Source organism: Saccopteryx leptura, chromosome X (genome assembly GCF_036850995.1).
Source record: "Saccopteryx leptura isolate mSacLep1 chromosome X, mSacLep1_pri_phased_curated, whole genome shotgun sequence".
NCBI lineage: Eukaryota > Metazoa > Chordata > Mammalia > Chiroptera > Emballonuridae > Saccopteryx > Saccopteryx leptura.
Genome location: NC_089516.1, coordinates 66101761 through 66124789, shown reverse-complemented (window position 1 = coordinate 66124789; position 23029 = coordinate 66101761). Strand labels below are relative to the sequence as shown.

Below are 23029 nucleotides of genomic sequence, written 5' to 3'. Positions count from 1 at the left end.
GAACAATAAGAGCACTAGGAGCGTCTTTCTTTTTTGGGGGTGACTCTGGGCGGACTCCTGGTTGGGAGCTCGTCACTGGAAAGACTAAGCCACAATGAGAACCTGGGAATTTTCAGCTCCACCACATCCATCAAAGAGAGAACTGGAAATGGAATTACTAACTGCTCATCCCTACATGAAGGAGCCTCCATAAATCCCAACAGTATGGAGTTCAAAGAATTTCCAAGCTAGCAAACACATTCATGCCATGAGGACTATGCACCCCAATTCCATGAGGACAGAAGTTCCTGCATTTGGAACCCTCCCAGACTTCGCCCTGTGTATCTCTTCATCTGGCTGTTCACCTGCATCCTTTATCATACTGGTAAATATGTTCCCAGAGTTTTGTGAGACACTCTAGCAAATTAATGGAACCCGAGGAGGGTGGTATTGGAACCACTGACCTACAGCCATTTGGCCAGAAACCTGGGTTTGCAACTGGTGTCTGAAGTGTACTGTAGGGTGGGGGACAGTCTTGTGGACTGAGCCCTTAACCTGTTGGATCTGATACAATGTTCAGGTAGACAGTGTCAGAATTGAGTCAAATTGTAGAATACCCAGTTGGTGTAACAGAAAATTGTATGGTATGAGGAAAAACCTCCATGCATTTGGTGACCAGAAGTAAAATGTTTTGTGATTCCTGACCTGTGGTGGCACACTGAATAAAACATCAACCTGGAACACTAAAATCGCTGGTTCAAAATCCTGGGCTTGCCCAGTCAAGGCACATATGAGAACTATGTGTTGATGCTTCCTGTTCCTCCAAAGCCCCTTGCCTTTCTCTCTTTCTCTCTCTAAAATAAATAAATAAAATCTTTTAAAAAAGTTTTCTGTAAGTAGTAAAGGAGACTCACACAGAAGAAATACATATATAAGAGGAAAAAAGCACACAGTAGGGAAGAATTAGGTTTTTCTCTACAACAAAAGGGAAAAAATGTTTAGTACTTTAGGCTATTGGGTACTTCACTCAACCATAAAAGTAGAAGATGTAGAATTTAGGGAAAAGGAACAACTGATCATGTAAAGATTTAGTTTTGTAAGACCACTTAACCAAGTGATGTGGCTGCCAAAAGAGTGAACTTGAACATTGGCTGCATTAAAAGAAACACAGGATCTAGAACAGTGCTGCTCAGTAGGAACCTCCTGTGGTAATAGAAATGTTCTCTCTCTGCGCTTTCCAATAAGGTAGCCATTAGCCATATGTGGCCACTGAGACTTGAATTTATCTAGTGTGAGAAACATTTTAAAATTTTAATTAATTTACATTTAAATAGCTACGTGTACAGAGTTGCTGCCATATTGGACAGTGCAGGTTTAGAGAATTTAGAACATGAAACGTATATATAAGGTCTACCGAAAAGTTCATTTTTGAAAAATGTTTTATCTTTTGATGCGAAAAATTGAACTAGTGCTTGTTTGATATCTTCTTCATTTTTGAATTTTTGCCCTTCAAAAAATTTGTAAGGACAAAAACAAGTGATAGTCGGAGGGTGCTAAGTCCGGGGAATATGGTGGATGCGACAGACATGCTTCTGTAGCATTTCTTCCTTGTTGAAATTCGTAAAAATTACAGTGGCGTAAATGAACTTTATCAGTAGCCATGGGTACACTATCGCTTCACACATAAGACTAACGTGAATCAACTTTGTTTTAGTTAATTTGCTACGTCAGTATGTATACATTAAGTGATAAAAATAGAGAGGCACACATGCGCCAAATAAACATGTGCTTACGTATTGAAACTTGTTGTGATAGAAACAGACAGAACTTTCCGGTAGACCTTATATTATTGGCTAGATCTGAAGAATTTTGCTCCTTTCTAGTTATCATACTTATAAAAACTGGTTGTGCCATCCAGGAAGTGAGTTTATTAGGAACAGTTAGAATAAAGTCATGAAGAGCTGTCAAGTAAAAGTTTAGATGTTATCATATGTCAGGACTAGCAGCCTTCAAGATTACAGGAAAATATATATAAATTCTATATGAGGAAGAATTTGGTTCTCCAGCTTTGTAAAAATATAATAATAATAATAATCCCCTCTTCTATAAGTCTTCCAAAAGAAGCTAAATGTCTTTTCATCCAAGAAGTTATACATAGGTAGGAGATTGAAGATTGGTCTACATTGGTTGGCAAGCTGTAGTCTGCAGACCAAATTCAACCAACCATCTGTTTTTGTAAATAAAGTCTTATTGGAACACAGCCATTTTTAGATTGTTTATGGCTGCTTTCACACTACAACAGCAGATTAAGTAAGTATGACAGAACTTTACGGCTCACCAAGCCGAAAATACCATATTTACAACCTGGTCTTTTACAGAAAATGTTTACTGATCCCTGGTCTAAAATAGTGATTCTCAGAACCACCTGGAGAATTAATAAGAATATAGAGGCCTGGGCTTGCTGGACTAAGGTAGGACGTGGCCTCTTTTTTTTTTTTAATCAAGTTCTCTAGTGATTGAATTTTTAAAAGCTTTACTTAGGTATAATTCACATACCATTACTATTGGATACTTCATTCAACCATAAAAGTAGAAAATATGGAACTTACAGAATAGGAACAACTGTTAAAATAAAGATCTAGTTCTGTCTATATTTAACGTATACAATTCAATGGGTTTTAGTATATCCACAGTTGTATAACCACCACCTAATCAACTTTAGAATATTTTCATCACACCAAAAAGAAACCCTTAGCAGTAACTCCCCATTTTCCCTATCTCCCACAGCCTGAGGCAACTACTATTCTACTTTGCGTCTCTCTATAAATGATCTTATTCTAAAAATACCAATCAAATGAAATAATACAATATGTGGTCTTTCTACCCGGCTTCTTTCACTTAGCATAATGCTTTTGAGGTTTGTCCATGTTGTAAATAGTATTCCATGGTATTGGCATACTACATTTTGTTTACCTATTCATCAGTTAATAAAAATTTTGGTGGCAAATCCTACAGGGAAGGGGGGAGGGAATTGGGGGGGCAAAGGGGGTGGGGGTGGGGGAGTTATATTCATTGGAACACTTGAATCCATGTAAACACGATAAATTGAAATTAATAAAAAAATTTTTGGTTGATTCCACATTTTAGTATTAAGAATAATGCTGCTATGAACATTTCCTTACAAGTGTTAGTATGGATATGTTTCTTGTGTAACTTCAGAGTGGAAATGCTGTGTTATATGGCAGGTAATTCTCTATTCTAATTCTTGAGGAACTAAGAGACTGTTTCTGAAGCTACTGGGTCATTTTAAATTTACATCAGCAGTGCATGAGGGTTACAATTTTTCCACATCCTTGCCAGTATCTATTATTATTTTTTTTATATAATTTTATTTTTTTTAATGGGGTGACATCAATAAATCAGGATACATATATTCAAAGATAACAAGTCCAGGTTATCTTGTCGTTCAATTATGTTGCATACCCACCACCCAAAGTCAGATTGTCCTCTGTCACCTTCTATCTTGTTTTCTTTGTGCCCCTCCCCACCCCCTATCCCTCTCCCATTCCCCCCCTCCCCCCCCCCAACCACCACACTCTTGTAAATGTCTCTTAGTTTCACTATTATGTCCCACCTACGTATGGAATAATACAGTTCCTGTTTTTTTCTGATTTACTTATTTCGCTTCGTATCATGTTATCAAGATCCCACCATTTTGCTGTAAATGTTCCGATGTCATCATTTCTTATTTGCCAGTATCTATTATTATCTGTCTTTTTAATTCTAGCCATCCTAGTGCGGGCAAAGTGATTTCTCACTGAGGTTTTGATTTGCATTTCCCTGATGGCTAGTGAGGTTGAGCATCATTTCAAGTACTTATTCCCCAGTAATTCTGATGCACACTGATGTCTGAGAACCACTAGGAGGTCTATAAGTATTTAAAAGTCCTTTTGACTTTAATGATCCTATTAGATAGTGTCAGAGAGGTATATCACTTGCAGAACTATACCTGGTCATGGCTTCCTATTCCACCTGACACTGATCTGTAGGTTAACTTAGTCTAACTCCTGTATTATAAAGCCATGACTATCTTAATTACTTTTTCATTCTGTTTTTTAAAAAATGCAATATACATTTTAAAATTAATTTGATTATTGATTGTTTAAATAATTAAAAAAGCAGTTCCATCTTCTAATTTGATCGATACAATGGCTGAATATGGATGAATAGATAGAGATTCACGGTGTTCCTGGAAACCTTAGAAAAATGTTAGCCTTTAGAGCAAGGAAAATCAATTCTTCCGTACCTTCCATTATCCATCAGCAGTTTAGAAATGCTCAGACAGAAGTCTAGAGTCATGCCAAGACGTACTATTTCTGTGACAGCTAACAAAGAGAAAAAAATGAAAAACTCATGTCAGTTTAATTTTTGAGGAAGCTTAGCTATTTCCAATAATTTTTTTCTGTTCAAAATCTACTTTCTAAATGTTTTCCATGTACCATGTCTTGCCTAAAAATTTATCAAAATCTTTTTATGAAGCAATAATATACAATGCTAGAGAGAGTACAGTAAACAGGTATTCTTAAATGGATGACAAAGTAACCAGATACAATCCTTTCAAAAAGCAATTTGGCCATATTATATGCTAAGAACACAGTGGTTAAAAGTTTCAAATGTGAAGTCAGAAAGACCTATAATTGAAACCGCTTGCCACCTGTTTGGCCATAGGCAAGTTACTTAGATTTTCTGAACCTTAGTTTTGTCATCTGTAAAATGGGGACTGTTATCATCAATCTCTGAGGATGATTGAAAGGGTTACATGAGAGAATATATGTAAATTACATAGCAAAGCACCTAGCACTTAGAAAGCATTTAATAAACGAGCTGCTACTATTATTATTCCCTGTATCTCAGAAATTATATTTCTTTTTTATTTTATTTTATTTATTCATTTTTTTAGAGAGGAGAGAGAGAGAGGAGAGAGACAGAGAGAGAGAGAAGTGGGGAGGAGCTGGAAGCATCAACTCCCATATGTGCCTTGATCAGGCAAGCCCAGGGTTTCGAACCGGCGACCTCAGCATTTCCAGGTCGATGCTTTATCCACTGCACCACCACAGGTCAGGCAGAAATTATATTTCTCTATCTACTGAGCCAACTGGCCAGGCCTCCCTTTTATATATATATATATATATATATATGAATGAAATTTTTTTTTTTGGCCTGACTGGTGGTGGCACAGTGGATAGAGCATCGACCTGGGACACCGATGTCCCAGATAAAGTGTAGGCTCACCAGCTTCAGGCCAAAGGCCACACTGGCTTGAAGCCCAAGGTCGTTGGCTCATCTGGAGCCTCTTGGTCAAGGCACATATAAAAAGCAATCAATGAACAACTAAAAGTGCCACAACTACTAGCTGATGCTTCTCCTCTCTCTCCCTTTCTCTCCGTCTCTCTCTAAAAAAAAAAAAAGTATATAACCTGAATTTCTTCTTTATTCCCCTAGTGCAAAAAATGTGGAGTTGTTTTCCTGCTTCTTAACATTGTTCAACCTGTGTGTACTGAGATGACAAACTAGAGAGAGTAACAAGCTAGAGATGTGAAATACTCTGTACATTTCAGTTTCTGAGGTCTCTCAGTATTGGTTAAGATTCTAGTGGTCACAGGAAGTTTCAGCCAATACTAAATTACCACTAATTTTAAAGCTACTTCCAAATTTGTTTATTGTCCTACTTAGTTCAAATTGATGTTATTTATTGGATAATCAGTGATTATACTAACCTATAATTTTATATAGTAAAAATAATGCAGCTCTATAATACAACTATATTTTTATATAGTAAAAAATAAAGTATATATACATTAAAGAGTTTAGAAGAAGGTATTTATATGACTAAACATAACTAAAATATTGTTAAGGGGCCAGTGTGCATAAAGAGATTTTTCTTGCCTCATTTAGTAGAACTATACAATAGAAGTAACAATGATAATAATAATTAAAAGTTATTACTACACACTAACTACATACTAGGTACGGTGCTAAATGCTCTACACGCATTTTCTCATAAGATTCTCAAAACAACATAGTGAGGTACACATTATATGTCATTTAAAGATGTAGAAACTAGAGCACAGAAAAGTTGAGTAACTTGACAAAAGACCCACGGCTATACATCATGTTTACTTTGTGATATGTATATTCTAGTCCTCTGAGAATTTTGAAAAACAAATAGCAATATTTCTATCAGTAATTATAAAAGTCACAACATTACAAAGGCTTTTTCTATAAATAGGTAATCTTTCTTCATGGTAGTAGAGAACTTCAAAAGGAATTGGCAGTGGCAACTCTGCTAGAGAAAACTGATTCAGCTCTTTTTCTTTTTCTTTTTTTACTACCTATTAAATTTGCTACTATTCTCTTCTTTCTCTTTTTCTTTTTGGCTAACAAACTTCTCCCTTTCCTATGTGATCAATTTCCTTCTCAGTCACCATCAAATGATACTACAAAGATCATATATTCAACAAATTTGTGGTTAAATTTTAAAATTGCACTTCATACACAAATATGATACCTTCAAGGAGTTTTTCATTAGTTGATTCGACCTTTAAGAGAACTCTTATCTTCAAGAAAAGCCCAGCTGGGCTTAAATTTTCCTATTTTAAACAAGAAAATCACAATTAGATTAAAACTGTGGAATATAAAAGACAATTTTCAAGTAATTGCTTGTTTTATTCAACTGCAGCAAGATGACTCATGATCAAAGGAAATCAAAATTATCAAAGATTAGATCATAACATCCAGTCTACCCCTGAGGATATTTTCTGATATTTTATTCAATCTAAATGAAATGATACAAGGAAAAGAACATGTAAACAGTTCCACTGAGTGGCAACTATTTAAATGGCAAGGTCAATCCTTACACTGTGTGCATGTAAGGCCATATTCTTATCTTGGTAAGCAAACTCCCAAACACATATCTATTAGAATTACTTTAAAAAAATATTTAAATAACAGCTTCAAACTCTGCAAACAATGATTAAATGAAATAGAAAACATATTGTCTTTCCTATAGGATATATCTGTCATATTTACTATTTATAACAATATACTCTGAATGGTTTTTCCAAGTCCTATTATCTGGCCTTAAGCCATCTGTGATCTCTAGCCTGGTTCCACTTTTTCTTGACAGGGTACATCTTTAAACATCTGGCTAAGAGACATTGGGGGGAGGGGGCACAGGGGGGCTGAGGGGGAATAAGAAGGTGGGGGGAGATATATTTGGTGGGACACTTGAATCTATGTAAACACAAAATCATAAAAAAGTGCAGTATAAGCCCATAGAATTGAGCTTTTCTCTCTACAAAGCCAATTATCCTCTACACAAACACTGTACTCATTAGATTCAAACTCTGAAAATGATTACAGTTTTTCATGTGGGAGATGCCTTAAGAATGAAAAGTTAAAGAAAGGAAGTACTGGTATTAAAAGGTTTTGTAAATATAGGTGACACTAATACAAAGAATAAACTAAGGTTGTAAATTTTAATCTATTATATCACTACCTTTCCTCAGGGGCACGTTGAAATATGTCTTAGGCTCAATTCCTACTTACCTCCAGAGATGTATAGGTCTTTCAGATCTTGGCAGGATCTGTTTTCCTTCAATCTATGATACTCACACAAGTTAACATCATGATTTTTTCCCTTTTATTTTATTACCAAACAACTCCAGAGAATGGACAGTACTTTAAAATTTTATTGTAATATCATCTATTACTTCCATATACATTTGCACTGTAATTTCCATACTTACTGTCTCTTGAAACTAGCTTTAAAAATTCATGACTAGGCCCTGGCCGGTTGGCTCAGTGGTAGAGCGTTGGCCTGGCGTGCAGGAGTCCCGGGTTTGATTCCCGGCCAGGGCACACAGGAGAAGCACCCATCTGCTTCTCCACACCTCCCCCTCTCCTTCTTCTCTGTCTCTCTCTTCCCCTCCCACAGCCAAGGCTACATTGGAGCAGTGTTTGCCCGGGCGCTGAGGATGGCTCTGTGGCCTCTGCCTCAGGCGCTAGAATGGCTCTGATTGCGGCAGAGCAACGTCCCAAGATGGGCAGAGCATCGCCCCCTGGTGGGCGTGCCGGGTGGATCCCGGTCGGGCGCATGAGGGAGTCTGAATGCCTCCGTTTCCAACTTCAGAGAAATACAAAAAAAAAAAAAAAAAGAAAAAAAATTCATGACTAAGTACCAGTTAAATCCATCAGCTTTCTCTCTACCATTAATTTCATCTTATCTGTAATTTTTCTCACTGTTGTTCCTTACACTTCTTCCTTAGATTTTTTGTTTGATTTTTTTCTTTTTAATCAAATGGTTATGGAAAACAGGATCCAGGTATAACTAATTTTCAAGGCAATTACTGTGAATATTGTTTTGCAGATGAGGAACCTGAGGCCTGTATGGAGTAACCTACCCATAGTCACATAGTTGCTAAGTGGCAGAGTGGAAATTTGAATTCAGATCTCTCTGACTCTAGAGGGCAGAATTTTCCATTATAATATGCTATTTCCCTTGATGCTCTTTCTACCCTTGGTGTGCCTATCATTGTACTGTCAGGTTCTCCTGCAAGCTCTAAAGATAACTTTTCCATTTTTTAGTGTGAAGTGTGCCATACACACACACAAATTACAGAAAACATCTATATGTATAATTTATAGAATAATGATAAACACCCATGTACTCACCACATAAGTTAATAAAAAAGAACACTACCAGCACATTAGAAGCCTCCAATGTATGCTTGCCCATTTGAACCCTCCTCACTTATCCACAGAGGTAAACACCACCTTGAATTTTGTGCACTAATTCCTTTGTTTTTCTTTACAGATGCTCAATATATTGTTTAGTTTTGCCTGCATTCGAACCTGGGTCCTGTGTGTCCCAGTCCAACGTTCAATCCATTGTGCCACTGCCTGATCAGGCTCGTGGTGGTGTTTTTTTGTTGTTTTTTTTTACAGAGACAGAGAGAGGGATAGATAGGGACAGACAGACAGGAAGGCAGGAAGGGAGAGAGATGAGAAGCATCAATCATCAGTTTTTCGTTGCAACACCTTAGTTGTTCATTGACTGCTTTCTCATATGTGCCTTGACCATGGGCCTTCAGCAGACTGAGTAACCCCTTGTTCGAGCCAGCAACCTTGGGTCCAAGCTGGTAAGCTCTGTTCAAACCAGATGAGCCCATGCTCAAGCTGGAGACCTTGGGGTCTCGAACCTGGGTCCTCTGCATCCCAGTCCGACGCTCTATCCAATGCACCACCACCTGGTCAGGCTTGTGGTGTTGGTTTTTAAACTTAATTTCTTTATCTGCCTATTTTATCATCATTTTACTTCTTTATCCTAAAAACTCACAGCAGAGAGAAAAGCTTTTCTGTTTCATACAAAAATTTTTTTTCCCAAAACTATCTGTTGTCAATGAGGTATATTTTATTTTTCCTTTCTGTGCTGTAAAAAAAAAAAAAGTGTCACAATCTGTTGTTTAAAAAAATCTAGGGATACCAAAGCAAGTATCTAAGCTATATTTCAAAATGTGAATCAAAGCTTTAAAAATTCATTAATATTCATAAGTATAAACTTCTTATACCTTGTTTGCAAGGTTTATAATGTCGAGAGCCTTTTCGTAATATTTGCTGTCCCAATCCAAATAAACAGAGGATAGTAACCGAAGAATTTTAGCCTATAATTAAAAATAGAAAAAAAAAGAAGCACACAGCTGAGGGTTAAATTGAAATACAACCACTGATTAGCACTTACATAGTGACAGACATCTTCTCAAATGTAAGTCATAATTCTCTTAAGTAACCATATAGTCTTGAGATATGTCTCCTTGTTATGCTGCCCCACCAAATACTCTCTAAGGATTTTATACTACCTTATTTTAACATAATTATGTTAATATAATTACAATGTTTTAGTATTAAAGTATATCATAATCCTCATTTTGAAAATAAAAAAAGGCTAAGTAAAAAACAATATTTAATTTAATAATCTTGCCACCTACTACATAGGTAGCATTGTATTAAGGCTCCATCGAAAGAGATAAAAGACAATCTCTTTCTCAGACTTTACACTTTAGTTAAGATTAACTGACTGGACCAAAGCACACATACCACCATTTCAGTAAGAACAGATATACTTCCCTAAAGAGAAGATTCTCCCCAACTGAGCTAAGTTTTAAAATTAATAATGCAGTGCTATATTAAGTCAGTTTCTCCACCCAGGTCTACAATGATAAGGGGAGTAACTGTACTGTGTGAACACATTTAACTACAGATTCACATTTTTAAAGGAGCCCTATTTTAAATGAAAAATCTTCCCCTAAGTATAATAAGGACAGCTGATGGACTTTAGTCCATCTGTTTGCAGATGCATAAATAAATTTCTTATAAAATTCAAAAAAAAAAGTATAATAAGGACAGTAGGATCAGGCAAAGGTTACCTTCTAACATTTAAAAAATATATGTTAAGCATAGTAAGGCTCTGTTAAACTAGAGAAATGACATCTAAGGTGTCATATCTTTGACATTTTTAATTCAAAAACTAATATGGATCAAGTAAGATGTATATAATGTACCTAATATCATGATTATTATTATGGAACAACAACTCTCAACTTTAAATTCTCCCAGAAGACTTTTTGGAGTAAATAAATCATCTATGAGAAAGATTATAGCTATTTTGTAATCATAAAAGGATCAAAAATCAGAAAAATATAACAAAATGAATGAATCTCAAAACTATTTATGTTAAGAAAAACAAGGCAGACATAAACCAGTACACACTGTATTATTCTATTTATACAAATTTCAAGAAAAGCTGAAAATAATAGTCAGAATAGTGGTTTTATCCAGGAGGTAGGAATGTCTATTAACCAGAAAGGGACATGGCCCTGGCCAATTGGCTCAGTGGTAGAGCATCGGCCCAGCATATGGACATCCTGGGTTCAATTCCTGGTCAGGGCACGCAGGAGTAGTGACCATCTGCTTCTCCACCCCCTACCCTTACCCTTTTTCTCTCTCTCTTCCCCTCCCGCAGCCATAACCACCATACATTTCTAGAAATCTTTTAATCTGTCAAAATCAGACTGTACTGATTAAACAATAGCTCCCATGTTCCCCTCATTCCAGACCCCTGTAGCAGGTATATATAGAAATTCAGTTATATTTTGATTGCTATACTCTAATGATAAGAAGCAGATATGAATATTCAAAAATTCCATTTTGCTATGTAATGTATTAAATTGGTTTTATATCATATTTGCTTACATAACATTTTGCTTAATTAAATATTAAAATTAATTCCCATACCAAGCAAATTCTATCTGGGTGGTTAGAAGACAACCTAGGATATTTTAGCATACAATAAAAGCTAAAATTTATATAGCCAATCACTGTTTAAGCACTTTACACATATTAACTCATAGGTACAAGAATCTACTCTACAGGTATTAGTATACCAATTTTACAGAAAGTAATGCATTAAGATATTAAATGATGTGCCCAACAGATAATCTATTTACAAATACGGGGCTAGACTACTATAATTTTATAACAATAACATAAACTGTATTTCTTCTATTTCTACAATATTTAAAATCATCCTTACCAGCATTTCTGGGTCAACAATATTCGTATCCATCTTCCCAGTATCATAGCTTTGGCTAATCATTAAAAAAGGAAAAAAAATACATATTAGATTATATTTTTCAAGACCATATATTACTAACATTATATATTATACATTATTTTCTATTTTGCACAACAGATGATTAGACAATACATAAAAATCAATTATATAAAACATTACTTTCTAACTGTGAAAAGCCACAATTTTCTCGATATCTATATATATATATCTCAAATAAATCAACACTATATTATTGCTCTTTTCCATTTGACCATATATATACACACACATACACACACTTCAATGAACTAGTTAACATGCACATACAAACTTTTAATGGGCACATTTTAAAGTCTAAGAAATATATACATATTTTGAAATATAAAACAAATACAGGATTTTCACAGAAACAAATGCTTAGCAATGTTTATTAAGCTTCACAACACCCTTGTGAAGCATGATTAGTTCCATTTTGAGGCTAAAGAAGCAATTTAGCAGTTAAGTGATTTCAAATATTTCCTGGATTGGTACTGAAAATGAGAGTGAGGGATTGGGGAGTAGAGAAATCTGACTTTCAGTTTTCTGCTTCAATTACCAAACCATGTTATCTATGGGATATTCTGATAACCACAAATAATATATTAATATGAGACTCAGGGTTTCAAAACCTAAAACTTAAAAATCAAAGCAAACATCATTCACATAAAACTGGTATTCCAAAGGAGGATGCCAATAAAATTTTGGTGAACTAAATTAAATTGAAGACATTACTTTGAAATATTGTTTTAAAAAAAACTCTAAAACACTCAGAACTATCAAACTGAGTTTTCAGCTTGCTAATAAGGATGCTATAGTGCTGGCCTAATCATTGTAAGTCTACCTCATAGATGTCTCTTTTGGTACATTAAACCTTGTACATCCAGTTTTTAAATAACCAATGAGGATGGAACTTTTGTAATGATGGTATAAGGAGATCTTGTACCTTATCCTCAGTGAAAGAACCATTTTCCTAGGAAAATCACTAAAATAAATGACCATTTAAAATCTTTGAAAATTGTCCTAAGGGTCTATAACAAACGGAAAAAATATTTATTAAAAAAACTAAATCTGCCTGACCATGTGGTGGCGCAGTGGATAGAGCATCAGACTGGGATGTGGAAGACCCAGGTTTGAGACCCCAAGATCACCAGTTTGAGTGTGGGCTCATCTGGTTTGAGCAAGGCTCACCAGCTTGAGCCCAAGGTTGGTAGCTTGAGCAAGGGGTCACTTGGCCTGCTGTAGCCCCACCCCGGTCAAGGCACATATGAGAAATCAATCAATGAACAACTAAGGAGCCGCAACAAAGAATTGATGTTTCTCATCTCTCCCTTCCTGTCTGTCTGTCCCTATCTGTCCCTCTCTCTGACTCTCTCTGTCTCTGCCACAAAAAAAACAAAAACAAAAAAACCCCACAAAAACATAAACACACTAAATATTAGAACAATGAGAGTCTGTGGCATCTGAGCTCCTATCTCCTAACCACAGCAGCTGTTATCCACACCACGTGATGGAAGCTTCTCCAGAGAAGTGCTGTCAAGAAGGTGGGAATTCCCTTTTCCTCCAGCTTTTTGACTCCTAGGCTATGATTTCACCTTGGGAGGGGTAGGCTGCCAGCCTCTCCTATCTTCCCCAGGCCTGTGTTGTGGAAGTGCTCTTCTTGGCAGGTGCAATGACAGAACTGGGTTATCCTTTCCCCACCCAGTTCTCACTCTTAGGGTAAGGGCTCTACCCCAAGTGTAACAGATTAAGAATAGTAGGCCCCTGAGCCCTAGCCAGGTAGCTCAGTGAAACAACATGTTGATGTTTCTCTTTCTGCCTCTGTCTCTCAAATCAATTAATTTTTTAAAATACATTAAAAAAAAAGAATACTAGGCCCGTGATTCACTCTAGCTTGGCTCATTGGACAGAGCTTTCATGCTCGGAGGACACGCTGGTAAGATCAGGGCAACATCTCCTCAGCATCAACTCACAGAGCAGGATATCCCTATAAAAGAAACATGCTATCAACGCTCCTGACCCCAACTCCAATAGTGTGACACAGAGGTTCTTCCCAGGAGGAGAAGCAGGCAATAAAGCGGAAGAGCTCTTTGCATCTCCGCCTGAAGGAACTGACTTTCTTTAGAACAGAGCAAGAGATGTTCCTGCTTAGGGGGTACTGTCAAAAACAGGAGACCTTGGTCTTGGTGGTGACCAGTTAAAAAAGGACTGGTAGTTTCATGACAATAGTAGCAACAAGAGAAAAAAATTAACAGCCAGAATTTAACAGAGGCGAAAGAGATAACCAAGAACAATCTTGGGGTCACTCCCATCCCTGAGGATACAGAAGGCTCTGTGTATTTCTTGAAAAATGTCTTTAGTCTGCCCCTGAACACGCTTTTACTACTCCTGAGCGGGTATAGCCAAGCACATATGTATAGCTTTCTGTATCCTATGGAATACTACTCAGCCATAAGAAATGATGACATTGGATCATTTACAATAACATGGATGGACCTTGATAACATTATACTGAGTGAAATAAGTAAATCAGAAAAAAACTAAGAACTATATGATTCCATACATAGATAGGGCATAAAAATGAGACTCAGAGACATGGACAAGAATGTGATGGTAACTGGGGGGGGGGGGAGGAGAGGGGCACAAAGAAAACCAATTAGAAGGTGACAGAAGACAATTTGACTTTGGGTGAGGGGTATGCAACATAATCAAATGTCAAAATAATCTGGAGATGTTTTCTCTGAACATATGTACCCTGATTTATCAATGTCACCGTACTAAAATTAATTAAAAAAAAAAAAGAAATACACAGATCCACCAGTAAAGAGTCAAGAGCTAGAATGGCTCAAATGGATTCAGGAGAACTTCTTACCAAACAATAACTGAAAATTAAGAAACTCTGATCCAGGAGTGGTGATATGAATCCCAAGAAAAAAATTCATGTTATGTGAATCTCAAGAAGGAATTTATCTGCTGAGATGGATCCTCATGGGCAACTAAAGGCCCAAATTCTATGAGTCATAACAGCCTAGCAGCCATTCTTGTGTACTCTGTATTCCAGGAAGAACTTCAGACTGAACTCTCAGCCTCCAGCACTACGCTTGATTTCTGACATTATCTGAGTCAACCATTGGAGGGAAGCTCTGGTTTCACATCTTCCTACCAATGGACTGAGACCTGCACTGTCCGATAAAAATGGCACAATTTGGGTCCTCATTTATACAAAACAGACCCAAATTGAGAACCAGGGTGGAAACTTTTTTAACTGAATGTATTGGGGTGACACTGGTTCACAAAACCATACAGGTTTCAAGTGTACAGCTCAACAAAACATCATCTACACACAAAGCAAAGTCTCTTTACGTCCACTGGGTGGCCACTTTTGCTGTAAGTGATAGCCTCACTTTTGTTTCAATACAACACAATTTAAGTTGCCACCTGATTCTGTCTCCCAGACTGCACCTCCTTTTTTGCTCAAATAAATGCCTTTTATTCTCTATTACAGTCTAAAAATAATTTTTGTTTACAATGGTAAGGAAGCCAAATTTAAAAACCAAATCACACTTTGGGTTTTGGGTTCCACATGTAGGGAGCTGGGAAGTCACTGCCTTATTCTAACAACAAGCAAAACCTAAAAAGACTAAAAAAACCCCACTTTTCTTGGATCCATAAGAGAAGGGAAGATCCATGGTAAACCATTGCCCTCAAGATTGCAGAGAAGGACAGGCAACCACAAGGAGTTGTGGCTTACCACAGGAAAGACTCACAAGCAGAAACTGCCGAGGGAAGCACAATGAACAACTCCAAGTCCACAAATTTGATAACCTAGATTAAATGGACCGATGTCTTGAAAGACAGAAGTGGCCTAAACTCACACAAAATGTTAAGGCAGTCTGAATAGGCTTATATCTATTAAATAAATTGAATAAAAAAATTAACAACCTTCCAAGAGAGAAAGCACCAGACCCAGATGGGTTCACTGGTGAATTCTACCAAACATTTAAAAAAGACAGTATACTAATTCTCTATAGTTATCTTTCAGAAGATATAAGCATAAAGAATACTTCTTAACTCATTCTATGAGGCCATTACCCCAATACCATAATCAGATATTACAAGAAAACCATGAACCTCTATCTTTCATGAGCATCGCTGTAAATATCCTCAAAAAATTTTAGGAAATAACCCCCCTCAAATTTTTTTTTGGAAATTATATACCATAACAAACAGATTTATCCCATGGACACAAGGCTGGATAAATATTTGGAAATCAATTAATGTAATCTATCATATCAACACACTAAAAAAGTAAAATCACATAATCACATAAAGGAATATAGAATGCCTGACCAGCATTGGCCGGGGATGCTGAGGGCCCCAGTTCAAAACCCTCAGGTCGCTGGCTAGAGTGCAGGTTCATCGACATGATCCCAAGGCCACTGGCTTAGCTTGAGCCCCCCGATCAAGGCACATGTGAGAAGCAATAAATAACTGAAGTGACACAACTATGAGTTGATGCTTCTCATCTCTCTCCTCCAACACCCATTCATCATAAGAAATTTTATTAAACCAGGAAGAGTAGGGAACTTTATCAATTAGAAAGACTTATCCACAAATAATGTACAGCTAATATCATACCTAAATAGTGAGAAACTTGAAGCTTTCCCACTAAAATCAGAATAAGGCAACGATGTTCCCTTTCATCACGCCTTTCAACAGTGTACCAAAAGTCCTTGCTAGTGCAATAAGGCAAAAATGGGAAATAAAAGGTAAATACTGGGAAGACATAAAACTGTCTTTGTTCACAGATGACACAATCATCTATGTAGAAAAACTGAAAGAATTGACAAAAAAAAAAAAAACCTCCTAGAATTAGTAAAGGATTATAACAAGGCTTTGGAATATGAGATTAATATAAAAAAGTCAACTGCTTTCCTATATACAGTAATGAACATAGAGAAAAAGATGTAAATAGAAAGTTTAAGGGTAGCTATTAGACAAAATAGACTTCAAGACAAAAAGATGTTACTAGAGATAAGAAGGGATTTTATAATGATAATATATATCTTCAGGAAGATATAATTATAAACATATGGACCTAAAAACAGAGGCTCAAAATACATGAAGCAAGTTTACAAAAGTGGACAGATACATAATGCAACAATGCTAGTTGGGGGTTTCAATACTCCACTTTCGGCCCTGGCCAGTTAGTTCAGCAGTAGAACATTGGCCTGGCATGTGGAAGTCCCAGGTTAGATTCCTGGTCAGGGCACACAGGAGAAGTGACCATCTGCTTCTCCACCCTTCTGTCTCTCCTTTATCTCTCTCTTCACCTCCCGCAGCCATGGTCATGGTTCAAGCAAGTTGGCTGTGGGCACTGAGGATGGCTCTATGGCCTCGCTTCAGGAGCTAAAAATACCTCGGTTGCTGAGCAACAGAGCAGCAGCTCCAGATGGACAGAGCATCGCGCAGTAGGCTTGCCAAATAGATCATGGTTGGGGCACATGTGGGAGTCTGTCTCTCTGCCTTCCCACCTCTCACTTATTAAAAAAGAAAAAATACTCCATTTTCAATAACAGAAAGAATCAAAAAGAATACAGTATCAAAAAGAATACGTACAGAAGACTTGAACAATACTATAAACCTACAAACCTCACAGGCATCTTATACCACAGTCCACTCAAACTATTCAAATGCACACAGGGCATCACCCGGAATAGAACATACTAGGCCTTTAAAATGCCTCAGTAAATTTAACAGGATTGAAATCACACAAAGTATGTCCTCCATGTACATGGAATTAAATTAAAATCAAAAAGAATAAAAAAAGTTGTGTGGAAATTAACACACCCCTTAATAACCAGTAGGTCAAAAAATAAAACACAAAGGACATTAGAAAATACTTTGTGCTGAATGAAAAGGAAAACACAACATACCAAAACTATGGGATGGAACTAAAGCAATGGTTTGGAGACATTTCATGGCTATAAACAACAACATTAAAAAAGAAGTAAGATCTCAACCTTCCACCTTAGAAAAATAAAAAAGAAAGAGCAAACTAAACATAAAGCTATCACAGACAGAAAAAGTCATAAAGATAATAGTGGAAATAAATAAAATAGATAACTAAAAGACTATAAAAAATTAAGAAAACCAAACTTAAATGCTTTGAAAAGATCCAACAAATTAACAGACATTTAGCTAGACTGACCAAGAAAAGAAGATGCAAATGACTAAAATCAGGACTCAAAGAGGGGACATCACTACTGACAAGTGGAAGAAGACTACAGGGGGTCTTCAGGTTATGACACAGTTCCATTCCTACAACAGTGATGTAACCCAGATTTTGGTGTAAGTCGAAACACATCCTAGGCTAGCCTCAGTCACTTACCTATCCTAACACAGTTGTAAACTCATAATCTAGAACATAAAAACACAACTAAGCCACAGAAAAAGGAAAAGGACATAAATATATTGTACTGTACACTGTACTGTAGTAACAGAAAAATGAGTAAGCAAAAACACATCTCAATTTTTTAAAGTTTTTATGGAAGTGAGCGTCGTATACTCAAAACGAAACATCTTATGTTCAGATGGTCGTAACCTGAGGACCCCCTGTATTCCTAAAAGACTGGAGATCTAGTGCCACAACTAAGTGCCCTTGTATAAAACTTTTAATCTCTCTTATTTCCATTTCCTTATCTGCACAAAATGAAGTTGATATGTATCAGTCATTTTCATACTACGAGCAGGAGAATCATTTTTTCAAGCAATCTTATAAGGACATACTACATAGGAAATTGATTAAAACATAACTCCTCTGCAGCAAGATGGGGATCTTAGAGAATTGTGGATAAGTTTCTTCTTCTTCTTAAAAGAGCTTCTGATGCTCTTCTGGCAGAACCATAGGTACCACCAAACATAGTTTCTAAATCACTGAACTAGATGACCTGTAATGATTCTTGCAGCTCTCAAGTGTTATTTTTAGTCAATTTTTTTGTTAAAATTGCTATTATATAATTCATTATATTTCTACAAGATGGTGCTAACACATTCCATTTTCCATTAAAATGTGTTGTATATCGTCATTTTTATAATTAATAATTTTATTACAGTCCATGATTATATAATACCTGTCATTTTTCAAAGTACTATTCTTTTACTTATGTTATCTTCATTACAACCCTGTGCACCCAATTTTCAGATTAGGACATCCCAGCACACAGTAGTAGTTAGGAGAATGACATGAAGTGACACAGTTGACTATTAACAGGTTTTCTCCTGCTAGCTCTATAATCTTCCCTAAATCTCACTGCCTGACTATGGATAATATTGTCAAATTCTCAAGGGAACAGTGGGAAAATAAAGGAGTAAACATTAAGTAGTTTTGAAATAGATACAAACTTCCCTTTGGCCTATTTATTAAACCATTAATATTTATGTACATAAATACATTTATATTTACTTTATTTTCTTTAGTTCTTATTACAATACCACTGGTGATATATATTCCTATATAACCATAGTAAAGGATAAACATTGATAATTTTTTTCTTTTTTTTTTTTTTTCAGAGACAGAGAGAGTCAGAGAGAGGGATAGAAGAAACAGACAGACAGGAACGGAGAGATGAGAAGCATCAATCATTAGTTTTTTGTTGCGCATTGCAACACCTTAGTTGTTCATTGATTTCTTTCTCATATGTGCCTTGACTGTGGGCCTTCAGCAGACCGAGTAACCCCTTGCTTGAGCCAGTGATCTTGGGTCCAAGCTGGTGTGCTTTTGCTCAAACCAGATGAGCCCGCCCGCGCTCAACCTGGCGACCTCGGGTCTCGAACCTGGGTCCTCGGCATCCCAGTCCAACACTCTATCCACTGCGCCACTGCCTGGTCAGGCCATTAATAATTTTTGTAAAAATCTAATAAATACTCTTTATTGTAAACATAATAGCTATCTTTAAACTCAGCAGAGAAATTACATAATGTGGGTTCACTGTCTCTAAGCACTATGAATTTAGAAAATAAAAGTATAATTTTTGCTGAATTCTCCTCTTCTGATTCCATGAAGAGACATAAAAAAATTTTATAGAAGAGACACACTTCTCTTCCCACTTGAGGATACAACATCTAGAGTAAAATGCTATTCCCAACTTATAGAAAGCAATGCACATTAGCTATCAATTGATACAGGCTTAAATTAATTTTAGAGTAATTAAAAATGTTAGAAAGGGAGCTCAAAAATTACTCCTTCTCTAACAGACTGCCAGGCAATCCAATTATTTATTCACGTCCGTAAACAATAGCAATACTAAGATTAGGTTATAGGGTTTTTTGTTTGTTTGTTTTTTTGTATTTTTCTGAAGTGAGAAGCAGGAAGGCAGAGAGACAGACTCCTGCATGCGCCCAACTGGGATCCACCCAGCAAGCCCACCAGGGGGCAATGCTTTGCCCATCTGGGGCGTTGCCCCATTGCAAACAGGAGCCATTCTAGCACCTGAGGCTGAGGCCACGGAGCCATCCTCAGTGCCCAGGCCAACTTTGCTCCAATGGAGCCTTCACTGTGGGAGGGGAAGAGAGAGAGAGAGAGAGAGAGAGAGAGATAGGAAGGAGAGAGGGAAGGGTGGAAAAGCAGACAGGTGCTTCTCCTGTGTGCCCTGGCCAGGAACCGAACCCGGGACTTCCACACACCGGGGCAATGCTCTACCACTGAGTAACCAGCCAGGGCCAGTTATTGTTTTTTTTTTAAAGATAATATAAACTGTAACCATGATCTCAGAAGGATGCTGAAAAAAAAATCATACTTTCTTTGGATCCTGAGGAAAGACTGGAAGCACAGAATTCTTACACAAGGGTTGAGAAATATTTTCAATTTTGTTAAACTACAAAGGACTCTCCTCTTCAGGAATGTATAAGCACTCAGTCTGACATGTAGGCTAAAGAAGCAGGGTTATTTCAATTTCACTTATTAAGATTAATGTTAGATTATTTTTTACAGAACACCTTCACGATTTTATCTAAGTCTCTAGGATTTTGTCCAATTCAAGTATCTTCTGTCGTTTTCCCAATTGAGCTCTCTGTCTCTAACATAACAAGCGATTACAAATTTGAAGTTTTCCTATGTATATTCCTTGGCTTGGTTTTGTTCCATTAATCTTTATTTGCCTGACCAGGTGGTGGCACAGTGGATAGAGCATCAGACTGGGATGTGTAGGACCCAGGTTCGAAACCCCGATGTTGCCAGCTTGAGCGTGGGCTCATCTGATTTGAGCAAGGCTCCAACTTGAGTCCAAAGTCGCTGGCTTGAGCAAGAGGTCACATTGGCTTGGCTGGAGCCCCCTGGTCAAGGCACGTATGAGAAAGTAATCAATGAATAACTAAGGTGCTGCAGCTACAAGATAATGTTTCTCAACTCTCTCTCCCTTCATGTTGCCTGTCCATCCCTGTCTGTCCTTCTCTCTTAAAAAAAAAGTATGAATTGGTAGTCACAAAATAATCCCATGGATGTAAAGTATAGTATAAGGAACACAGTCAATAATATTGCAATAACTGTGCATGGTGCCAGCCAGGTATGGGAAATACTATATAAAATATATGACTGTTTTAATATATATATATATATATATATTATTGAATATATATATATATATATATATATATATGAATGTTTAATCACTAAACTGTACACCTGAAACCAATACAAAATAATACTGAGCCTGACCTGTGGTGGCGCAGTGGGATAAAGCGTCAACCTGGAACACTGATGTTGCCGGTTTGAAACCTTGGGCTTGCCTGGTCAAGGCACATATGGGAGTTGATGCTTCCTGCTCCTTCCCTTTCTCTCTCTCTCTCTCTCTCTCTCTCCCCCCCCTCTCTAAAAATCAATTTAATAAAAAAGAAATATTTGCTTTAAAAAAAAAAGAAAAAAACCCAAAATAATACTGAAAGAAAAAAAAGAACACAAAAGATTTAAAATATAGTGGTGCTCTATAATTTATTATTATAAAGATTTTGATGAAAATATGGCTGCAAGTCAAATTTTATTTCTAAAAATATAGCCACTAAATATATAGTAAAAATATAACATCAGTTTATGGTATGGAAATCAGTCATGTCCTATCACTATCGTATTTTTTTTTGATAAGGCTTTCTAAAAAATAATGACAGGTACGAAGTCAACAATCCATCGGATATATGAAAATAACCTACATGTTATGCCACTTCAAGCTTCAGTCTACTCTTGCAACCAGTTCCCAGAGAATATTAAGCCTCATTCTTGGCATAAACTTCAAGCTCACTGCTATCGTCTTAAGCTACCTATGGTACCAACATGTCTTTTGTTTTCATTCTTCCCATCCTACTCTTCTTCGCATACTAGTCTTTTGATAGGTTTATGCCATGAACTGTTTAAGTGCTTTACCCTCAAATCCTGCCAAATAGGACTCATTCATCATTCACTTTATTAAAAGGTTGTTCATTCAGAGGAAACCAGTTGTAAAACCTATGCTAAACTAGTTAGCTTCTTAGATATATTTTTTAAAATTCAATTTATAAAAGTGGGATTTAAAATAAAAATTTCAGCCTGACCAGGCGGTGGTTGCAGTGGATAGAGCATTGGACAGGGATGCGGAGGACTCAGGTTCGAGATCCCAAGGTCGCCAGCTTAAGCGTGGGCTCATCTAGTTTGAGCAAAAGCTCACCAGCTTGGACCCAAGGTCGCTTGCTCGAGCGAGGGGTTCCTCGGTCTGCTGAAGGCTCATGGTCAAGGCACATATGAGAAAGCAATCAATGAACAACTAAGGTGTCGCAACGTGCAACGTAAAACTAACGATTGATGCTTCTCATCTCTCCGTTTCTGTCTGTCTGTCCCTGTCAATCCCTCTCTGTGTCTGTAAAAAAAAAATCAGGTATACTGCACTTGTGTGAAGCATTCTAAATCAAAACAACTATAGCTCTTATAAGTACATAAGCCTGTTATGTCAGACATAGTTCTGTTTTTTACTTCCAACCACAGTTTACATTCAATACATCATTCTGCACCAGTTTCAGATGTACAGCAAAGTGGAAGCACGGTTCTTTTCAAAACTTGATTTACCTTTGAGCTCTAAAGTCTTTTACATAAACAAGTTATTTGCTTAAATATTTTGTTAGAGATATATATGTCTATAAGTACTATAATCTTAATGATCATGTTTGTAATTATTTCATTAATGACAAGTGTAAATTTCACACTAAACTAACCATGGGAGTATCTCCAAACAACGATAATAAACCCTGTACTAAGAAAGAGAAAAAATTTGGTGAATTGATTTGATATATGTACTTTACTTTGTGATCCCGATATTCAAA

At 36.7% G+C, this 23029-nt stretch overlaps 1 protein-coding gene across 1 annotated transcript in view; it reads right to left on the bottom strand.

The window, feature by feature from the left end:
- The window catches only part of TEX11 (testis expressed 11), a 169724-nt gene that overhangs the window by 96244 nt on the left and 50451 nt on the right, over positions 1-23029 (bottom strand). Inside the window, exons 9-12 of the mRNA XM_066357816.1 lie at positions 11630-11684; positions 9609-9701; positions 6548-6629; positions 4286-4364 (exon numbers count right to left, since the gene is read on the bottom strand). Coding sequence (XP_066213913.1) covers positions 4286-4364; positions 6548-6629; positions 9609-9701; positions 11630-11684 — 309 coding nt within the window. The remainder of the gene's footprint in view (positions 1-4285; positions 4365-6547; positions 6630-9608; positions 9702-11629; positions 11685-23029) is intronic.